At 25.7% G+C, this 10709-nt stretch overlaps 1 protein-coding gene across 3 annotated transcripts in view; it reads left to right on the forward strand.

Annotated features, from left to right (window-relative positions):
- Positions 1 to 10709, forward strand: part of LOC100568719 (heterogeneous nuclear ribonucleoprotein L-like) — an 18225-nt gene that overhangs the window by 5595 nt on the left and 1921 nt on the right. For all 3 annotated transcript variants that reach the window (XM_008180556.3, XM_016800985.2, XM_016800986.2), the window contains 12 exons: positions 786 to 874; positions 985 to 1075; positions 1495 to 1561; positions 1836 to 1886; positions 3882 to 3935; positions 4260 to 4313; positions 4502 to 4556; positions 5109 to 5229; positions 5290 to 5408; positions 5853 to 5982; positions 6895 to 7006; positions 7074 to 7178. In XM_008180556.3, coding sequence (XP_008178778.2) covers positions 786 to 874; positions 985 to 1075; positions 1495 to 1561; positions 1836 to 1886; positions 3882 to 3935; positions 4260 to 4313; positions 4502 to 4556; positions 5109 to 5229; positions 5290 to 5408; positions 5853 to 5982; positions 6895 to 7006; positions 7074 to 7178 — 1048 coding nt within the window. The remainder of the gene's footprint in view (positions 1 to 785; positions 875 to 984; positions 1076 to 1494; positions 1562 to 1835; positions 1887 to 3881; positions 3936 to 4259; positions 4314 to 4501; positions 4557 to 5108; positions 5230 to 5289; positions 5409 to 5852; positions 5983 to 6894; positions 7007 to 7073; positions 7179 to 10709) is intronic.

The following is a 10709-nucleotide window of genomic DNA, read 5'->3' on the forward strand; positions in this document are numbered from 1 at the left end:
CATGTTTAAAATCATTAAAATATAAAATTTGAAAAATATCGCTTAAATGGTGACCGCTAATGCCGAATCTCTACTGACAATAGTTCCTTTTACTGCGATTATAAGCACGTCAATCAATAGGTCTAATGTCTATGTCAATTTAATCTTGTTTATCGGATTTATTCCATACAATTTATAAATATAATACTCGATAAGCGTGTATGATTGGTGTATGTCTGAAAGAGCACTTGTTTCATCAATAACACTCAAAGAGTAAATCTTATCGGGACACGATAAATGTAATTACATACAAAAACCACTCAATAATAATAATATTAAAATTATCTTTTACTACTTGTCCAAACGTTTCCAAACTTGGGTGTAACATTTGCCCTGAAATCTATAATTTGAGAAAAATGCCCCACATTGTACAAAAAGTACAAAAAATGTCCTAAAAGATGAAAAAATGATTTTAAAATGTTGAAAAATGACCTTAAAAAACAAAAAAATGCATTTATAGCTAAAAATGGCAAAAAATGCAAAGTAAAATTAGAATATTCTACATCAAGGGAGCATGAAACAAATTTTTAGCTAGAATAGCATTGTATAGAAACGAAGGGGAAAAAATGCAAAAGTCATCAACATCCTAACTCTATTAATTACAAACTCATATTTCATAATACCTAAGGCTTAGGTACTCAAAATAGTTAATACCATTAGTTAATATTATGTTATTTATTTAAAATAGTTGATAGAAAAAAAGATTTAATAAATGAAACAGAATAATGACTTTCAACCATTTTCAGCATGTATTGTATTCAGTCCTGAGCATTCATGGAGAAATATTACGAATTGTTATATACAGAAAGTTTGGACAACTCAGGGCATTTGTTGAATATCCTTTTAGTTCATTAATATTTTATTTATATTTAATACTGGACTATTTAAAGCTAAAATTAATGTTTTTATTTTTAATTTTTTTCTTAACTATTCAACTGTTCAAACATTTAGCAAGGAAGAATTTGCAACAAAAGTATTTGGTGAATCTAATTATATCATTTTAGATTATATATCATTGAAGGCTGAATATGCTAAGGTATGTATTTTAAACTTAAACTGAAAATAGTACCATCTTATTATTGTAATAATTTGATAAATTTATGGTATCCATAGACTTTTTGTGATCGCCAAATAATTGAACCACTGCTAGGAAAGTTCTGGCTTTTCTCCTGATTATATATTACCCTACTAACACTAACTACTTGAACACGTCTCCTGTGTAAATTAAATAATTAAACAAATGTTTAATTACTCTGAAAATGTTTATATAATAACCTGATAAACACAAATTCTAAAATATGATTGTCCGCATTAAATTTAATCAAGCTCATTTGTTTGTCTACTGTGTTAACCTAATTATATTATTTGGAGTTCAAGTTGGATTTTTATCAGTAGAAATATGTAAAAAGTATTATTTTTTAATTAATGGATATTTACATATTATATTTATTTCAGGCTTCCAGGATAAATGTATTAAATAATGACGAATTAACTTGGGATTACTTAAAGTCACCCTTATTAGGTATGTTTAATATTTGTAATATTATATAGGAGAATACATTTTTTTTAATATTTTTTTTTATTTGACATAAACAATCTATACTATTTTTAGCACAATAAGTTTATATGATAAAAGTTAAAGTAAATAACATGAATGTTGTGAATAAGCAGCCACCCATTAATGGCTAAGGAGAATACATACAAATATTTTTAAGATTGTTTATTTCATTATTTATTTATTTGTTTTTACACTTATAAAGGCATTAATATATCTTTTACTGTTTGTTCACCACTAGATTATGTTAATGGTTTACCTACACTGAAATCGATTGTCCCTGTTTTAAAAGGTAACACGACTTATTATATTATATTTTAACTTATCATTCCTATATTTATATAGTTGCCTAATTTAAAAAACTTTTAACATGAATATATCATAATAATATAATATATGTTAAGGGCATACTCACATAATGGGCGAAGGAAATGAGGGTGTCTGACTTCTTTTTTCTATTGATCAGGTGTTTTAAATTATTGTTTCTATAGGATAGCTTAAAATTAAAAATAATAAATACAGTGAAACTTCTATATGGGAACATGGGGAACAAAAAAAAAAGTGTTAAATAGAATTTACGTATGATTAACAATGAAGGTCATGGTTCTCAAAAATAATTTGTTAAACAGAAAAATGTATTAAATTGTAGTTCGTTATATAGAAGTTTACTGTAAGAAAAAAATACTTATGTTAATATTAATATTGAATATACTATATTTTTATATGAATGACTAGAAATTACGGATCCCAATTCTACACAAACTGTGTGTTAATGGTTAACACGTTAAGCTCCGCTAGAATTATGAAAGCATACTCCGTGTTTTCACAAAAACAAAGTCTAGTTGACTAGTTCTGGGGAAAAATGAATACCAAAATAATAAATAAAATAAAAACCCCCCAATTATATAGTTAGCTTATTGAGATAGTACCTGATCTCCTACAAAATATTTCAAAACATCTCATTGCCAGTCAAAATTATGAATTTTCGAAGTGAATACATATTTATCAACATTGGCGACCTGGGCAATGTTTATAATGTCAACTCTGGTATTAGTAAAATACTAAGGTTTCTATAGGTACTTATTAAGAGAATGTAACACTGGTATTTGCTGTGTCTGTCTTACTAGTGCGTGACATACCAAATTTACACTCAGAAGATCACATAAAGCTTCGCTAGTTTAAAAGTGAGAGTGAATCGACCTATTGTGAAATTTGATGGTAAGAATATTATTTATGTTTGGACATGGATTTCTTACGATAATTCAGTTTTAAGTGAGTTATGAGCATTTTTCATTTATGCTATATTAATATATTATATACACATATGCTGAAAAATTGAACCATCCTAAAAATCCAAATTTTAACACATAATGTTCTTACCATTGAGTTTCATAGACAGAGGAAACAAATGCATGTGTTACGTCCATTTAACATCTAAACATTATAATTTTTTAGAGGAATCATCTAATGATATTATAATTTATGTGCAATACTAAGAAAAGAGGGAAAGGAGATAATTTTTTTAATTAAATTTTTTATAAAATATATAACATTTAACCTCTTTAAAAATAAAAATTACAATATTTCAGTATTTAAAGTACTACCTATTAAAATTATCTAGCACCTGTGGGAATACAATTTTTTGTTATAACAGGGTCTTAACAGTAATAATGTATTACCCCTCCCTACAGAGTGTATTAAGAAACGTTTTATAATTATGGGGGGGGAGGAGAGGGCGCACAAACAAACAATACTCTAAGTCAGTGGTTTTCAACCTGGGGGTCGTGAATGATAGGTTTAGGGGTTGCCTAAAATGATAGACGAAAAGATTTTTCCACTTTATTTATAAAATAAAGTTAATTTTCCATTTTATTTTATATAAGCGTAATCTTATATTCATATCAATAGCGGATATAGATTATAGAATATAGATTATTAAATTGTTCGTAACTCGTATCGTATACGTTTGTATATTTGAACAATTTCAGTTGCAAATATTCAGTTCCTACCTAGGTTAGTTTAAATTTTTAAGTGGATATTAATCAAAATCGTATACCATATAATATATGTTTTATCAGTAATTAAATCAAATAATACAAAAAAATAAAAAATGGGAGATCGCGATCCTAAAAAAGTGGAAAACCACTGCTCTAAGTAATAAAAAAGTATAAAATACAGTGAATTTGTCCCATGCCTCCCCCTCCCACCCCTTTTAAAATCTGAGCATGCCAATGTATTAATTTTAGTCTCATACACCAGATTTATCCCAAATTTGTTTGTATTTTAGATTCACCTCAAAGTTTAAAAAATAGAAACATTGCAAAACACGATACAACTTGGGGTCAGTTTTTATTTTAATAAAGATACAGTGAAGTTTCAATCGTTTGAAATAGAAATAAAATATGGATGTTATTTTTTAATTCCCTCTGTATCAACTGTGTATATTTTTTATTGACCCACAAGGATCATAAAAGTTGTATAAAAAGGTAATAGTCTAATTAATTTCAAGCATGTGTTTCCTACAAAGTACGTAACATAATATATATAATGCATATAGCATCTACATATTTTGATTTCAGACGATTGAGGTTTCAACTATTTTAGTATATTAGAATAATAATATGGGTTTCATTTAAAATCGATCTAATACAATTTAATATTTCAGAACTGGTTGAAAACTATGATTTTATTAAACCTGCTGATACATCCCTTGCACCAGGTAACTTTTTTACAAACTGTAATAAAGTATTTTTACCATTAGCTAATAAATCACTTGATGTATTGGTTTATTGTGTTGACTATACTTATTTACTATTTTGCGGATTACATTGTATTATACTGTATAAATATGTGTAATATATAATTATAGTTCTGTACAACTAATTTTTAATTTTTACTTTTTTTCAGAAAAAACTAAAACAATACAGTTTGTTATGACCGCAAACAGTAAAACCCGTAAAACGTATGTATACATAAATATGTGTTCAATCTGATCAGGCATGTATGATCAATACTGTACTTATTGTAACTTGTAAGTTAGAGTGAGACTTGTGCAGGAGAAAGTATTATGAAAAAGGTTCACCTCGTGTGGCAACACCACAAAAAAAATAAATATGAGACTTGTGCAAGATGGTCTGCAAATCGTGGTTCAGATAAATTGCATTTAAATATTTAAGGTGGTGATTCAGTGAATGTTTACTATCCCTTCAACTTACTAATCAATTTATCTGTGAGATAACATTTTCCCTGTTGCATAAAATATATTATTTGAAACAGGCGCAAAGAGTTGAGCTATTTAGTGCCGATTTAAGATGAGCCACTAAGAGAACAAAACAATTAAATTAGTTATTAATAAATTTAGATGGTCCCATATGTGATAGAAAAGACGATTTTTCTATGTGTGTACTCAGCATTAAAGGAAAAGAGTACCATCAATATTAGCTATACGTGCCTGTGCTTGAGTATTCATTTATGTCAGTAGTGAGCTTAAGTGTTTTGATAACATTTTTTTCAGACTCTCCACCATTTCATGTTCCGAAAAATTTTCCATTCTGTCTGTTCGGGGTCTCGACCCGGCCAAAAGCAATTGCAATAGACTTTTCAGACTATTGTCTTTGTATGCCACAGTGGCTAATGTACGGTATTTTTTTTTAATTTATCATATTATAATTATTATTGGTTGCTATTTATTTTAGATTAATTATTCGCGTGAGTTAAATTCTGCCGAAGTTCAAATCAGTAAATGCGATGATATCAATACATTTGCTCAAATTCAACATCATTATCTATCGCACGGATTCAACTTATCATTCCAGTAAAGTATAATATATTTTATTTAAACCTTAATCAGTGATCACTGATGTCTATTAACTATTTTTATATTTTATGGTACTCGCCAATTTTGTTTTCTTACCATATACTGTGACAAGGTGTTGAGTGACAATGTTGAGTATGTTATGGGTGGCCGGGTTTATGTATATAATATACTGTTGAGTATTTTACGAATGATGCATAAAGCATTAACGTTGGCGGGTGTCACATAGCATAACTAGACATTGAACAATCATTTTAATACAACTTACAATTTACATTATCATTTATCAAGTTTACCTAACACTTATGACTAAAAAAAAGGTGTTAAGCCCTCCCCCAATTAAAAATTCTGGCTATACCACTAACTTTATATATATACTATCGCTTAGTGACTTAAGGTTCTTCATGTTTTAATTACCAATATGGTTTTATGTATTGTTTTTAGGTATTTAAAAGATGATAAGAAGACAAAAAATCGTTGTATCAATCCATTTGTTTTGTCCGATGGATCACCATCATATGTCGTTTATGATCGAAAAATGACACAACATGTATCAAGTCCTCCGCCATCTAGAGTATGTATAACAGAATAAATAATAATTGTTAAATATAATATAATAATTCAGTAACCAACCTACCTAAAGTAAATCAAATTATTTCAAATTTATTAGTCCAAAACATATATTTTAATTGACTGTGCTTAATTTACTTAAATCAGAGACTACTTTTTCAAGAATATTAAATCTATTTTTAATGATAGTTTTTATTCAATTATATTGAAGGTAGTTTAGTCAAAGTAGAATACCTGAATACCTTATCCTAAGTTATATCTATAAATATTAAAAATGATTAAATACACATAAGTCCATGTTTTTTGTATTTGATTTAACATGTTACATGTAATTAATTATTAAACTATAAAGCAATAAATTAATTATATTCATCAGTTATCATACTCAAATCTGCCTCCATATATTATTATTATTTTATATAGAAACCACATGTAGGTAATTAGATAGGCCCTTCAACTACATATTATTAAATAAAATATACTTGTAATAAATCATAATTAATGTACTTTTGTATATACTATATGGTAAATATAATATATCATATATTTATATACACCTAATGAAATCAATATTTAATTTAAAAAATATATATAAATTAAGTATTTCGTTTGTTATATAATATTGGATATCAAATTTTACAAAGGTAAAAATTAAATTTATAGTTCTTTATAACTTATCAACCGTTCCCATGCATATTGTTTCACATAAAAATTCACCTTTACTATGCACATATAATAAAAAATATTTTGTATACTTTTTGTTGAATCGTGATAATTTATTAGTTTTTTTTAAATTTTAAAACATTAATTTATGAATATAAAAATATGTTGAAATGTGTATTATTTGTATAAATGTATAAAAATAAACTCATCACCTAATTACTATTCATAATCATTTGTTTGATTATTATTATAGGTGCTCCAGTTTGTAGGCGCTCCACCGAGTATGAATGCCGAGAAACTTATTTCACTGTTTAAAAGAACAATTAAAAACAAAAATTTAAAGATCAAACTTCTGACTCCCAAAGGTATTCTGTTGGCGTTGCTCATCATGTAAATAGATAGTTTTATTTTATTTAATTTTATTATTCATAGATCCTAAAAAAAGTTTGACGATTAGTGGTGAAATTTGGTTTTCCACTGTAAGTGAAGCTATTGAAGCTGTAATGGAAATTAATTATGCAATTTTTTGGAATAAAGGTACGTGTACATAATATATCATTTTTTTGTTTGATCTTTTGTTAAATGAAAACAAGTGTTTTCATAAAAAAAAAAGATGGGCAAGTGGATATCGCTCTGCTGTATAGTAGGTGACAAGTGGGTCACTGTATAATGGATGGTATGAAATTTGAATTCAATGATAGAATATCATTGTATAAGAAAAAGAATTTTGAGCGGACACTGAATCTAGGTATAAGATATATTGTATGGTATTATCTATGGTATTAAAAAAAAAATTTACCTATAATAACTTCCAGATTAATCATATCACAATATCCATTAGGTACTTAAAACGGGTTATACATCAACAACAAACCGTGATACTATCATAGATATACAATAGTATACTTTTGAAGTTTCAAATACCCACGAATAATATTATACAATCACAACAAAATGACTAAAATAGTTATTCTAGGTTTTTTAATATGTAATTTTGTCTAAATTTGAACTTATAATGAATATAAAAATAAACTGAGCTTATGTATTTTTTTGATTTTTTGGTAACAGAATTTAAAGTAAATAACTATTTACATGGAATCTTGTTTTAAATTTTCAATCCTTAGATATAAAAGTTGAACATTTTATAAATTTTTAACTACAAAATAATTATTAAATTTTAAATTTGATATTTAAATGCTTATAAAAAAAAATTGTGTCTATGTATTTTTAATATTTTTCAACTGTTATTGTAACAATATATCAGGAGCCTTGCATTAAATTTTCACCCTTTTTTACCCAACAAACAAAATTTTATTGAAATTTATAGAAAAAAAAAACTAAAAAAATTGAAAATTGAGAATGTCCGTCAACAGCTCAAAAAGAGCCAAAATATTTTCAAAATTTTACGGTGTATAGAAAATGAAAATATTAACATTCAGTGACATTTTCAAATATCTACAGTCATTCGTTTTTAATTACAATAAAATAAGAAAATCGTCACATGAGAAATCAAGCGAATATCAAATGTTATAAAAATATCAATTTCAAACGCTCATAAAAATTGAATTTGACTTTCTTGTAGACATTTCTTTTTTGATAAAGGTAGACAATATTATGAGGAATCTTGTAAGGAATCTTAGATTTAAAAAGAAATATTTTTACGAATTCTTAACCCAGAATAATTTGCTAATTTTCGTGATTTTTGCATATTTTGTCAATTTTTGAACTTTAAATGCTAATAAAAAAAATACTGTGACTAAGGATTTTTAATATTTTTCAAATATCATTGTAAAAATATAGTAGGAGCCTTGTATTAAATTTTCAAGTATTTTTACTCAACAAATTAAGTTTTATTGACATTCATAGAAAAAAAAAACTAATAATATTGGAAACTTAAAATGTCAACCTAAATAGTTAAAAACAAATCAAAATATTTTGAAAATTGTATCATATATATAAAATGAAAATATAAAAAACCAGTGAAAATTTCATGTATCTACGGTCATTCGTTTTAAAGTTATACCAAAAACTAAAATCAATTTTCTCGAAAACAAATTTTGTGTAAAAATTCCCGGTTCTCCTTAATTTTTCTTTTATTTATCACTGCGCTTTTGAAAACTATTGAAAATTTCAGATTCTGACCTCCCGAATGCACCTACTAGTATCACTTTCCCATCAAACAAGATACTGAGTTTTACTGCCACAAACCGTGATGACAGAAACAAAAATAAAAAAATAAATAAAAAATAAAACACACATCATTGTAAAATCAATACATTCATCGTTCCACTCAGAATCTAAAACAATTTACTTTAATAAAATAATTGTTTTTAATATATTTATCAAGGATCTATTGATTATTTTATAGCTGAGCGTTCAATTCTATTGTACAATTGTCTTATTAAGAAATTAAAATTATGTCTTTTTTTATACACCGACACATCATAGATAACATTTAAAAAGAATCGTAATATTATGTTCCGTGTACATAGTTGTAAAATAGTGTAAATGTATAATATATTACAGTTTATTACCAATACGGGTAGTGTACATATTAACCAGGTAATTTAAATCATATCCATACCAACAATGTTATGTAATGTATAATGTATATACATTATGTCATCCAATCGATTTATATATTAGATAGTCTATGATTAATGTTACAAAACACTTAAATTGATTCAATAAATAATACAGAGTATAATATTCTAGCAGAAAAAACCAAATCATACTAATCCAAAATAAAAATAATTTATTAATTATATATTTAAACAATTATTTAATTAAAATTTTAAAATGAAATAAAATTATTTATTAAACAATTAGAGTTTTTGTGAGATAAATTAATGTGGTAATTTAAAAATCGATGAATTAATTTTTGGCAAATGGCAAATGCCATTATGCAATATTACATACTTTAAAAGTTTTAAAGTACCCACTAATAATATTTTTAAATTACAACCAAATTACTTAAATCTATATTCTTCATTTAAATATATTATTTTGTCCAAATTTGAATTTAAAGTATCTAAGAAAAAAAATACTATTTATATACATTTTAGATATTTTAGTTAAAACTGTTTTAAATTTTCAATCCTTGCCTATAAAAATTGAACATTTTATAAAATTTTAACTACAAACTAATTTACAAATTTTCGAGATTTTGATGATATTGTCAAAATTTGAAATCTAAATCCTAATAAAATAAAATTTTATTGAGATTTGTAAAAAAAAAAAAATTGAAACGTCTAATAATAGCTCAAAATTGTATTAAATAAAATTATTAAATAAAGACTTTGTGAAAATAAGTTAAGTAAATTAAGTATCATAGTCTATGATTATTCGTTTTTTAATTAAAAAAAAAAAAGAAAATCTTTGATGAGAATTCCTTAATTAACGGGTAAATTATTCAATGTCCAAAAAAATAAAATTTCAAACACTAAAGTGAATAATTTGATTTTCTGGAAATAATATTTTTTTTATTAAGGGTAGGTAAAGCTATGAGGAATCTTATATTATATTTTGAAATCTTAAATAGAAATAGAAAAATTGCAATGAATTGCTAACTTAAAATTAAATTAAATTTTTTGTGATCATTTTGTCAACATTCTAACTTTAGAACTTTAAAAATTACTATCGATTTACTTTTTTTAATTTCGATTAACTACAAGAAGAACCTTGTATTATATTTTAAAGTTTTTTGACCAAGCAAAAAATTTTTTATCTACAATAATTTTTAAAAAAACCTTAAAATGTTTTAATTATTTATTTTTGTTGGTTTTGTAAAATTTTATTAATACCCCCTACATACCCCTCCTTAAAGTGCCACTAATTTTGAGAAAATTGCAATTTTTAGATTTTTCGGTTTACTTGCACTATTAAACAAGACCTACTTTTGTGCCAAATTGTTCACGTTTTTATGTATATAGGAAGTACGTTATAATTTTGATGATCAATCAGTTAGGCCCGTTTCACATGAACGCGTATCATACGCGACGTATCGTACGCGCGCGTTTTAATTTACATTGGTCAAATTCATATGCGCCACTCTGATGATGGCGCGTT

Source organism: Acyrthosiphon pisum, chromosome X (genome assembly GCF_005508785.2).
Source record: "Acyrthosiphon pisum isolate AL4f chromosome X, pea_aphid_22Mar2018_4r6ur, whole genome shotgun sequence".
In the NCBI taxonomy this organism is placed as follows: Eukaryota; Metazoa; Arthropoda; class Insecta; order Hemiptera; family Aphididae; genus Acyrthosiphon; species Acyrthosiphon pisum.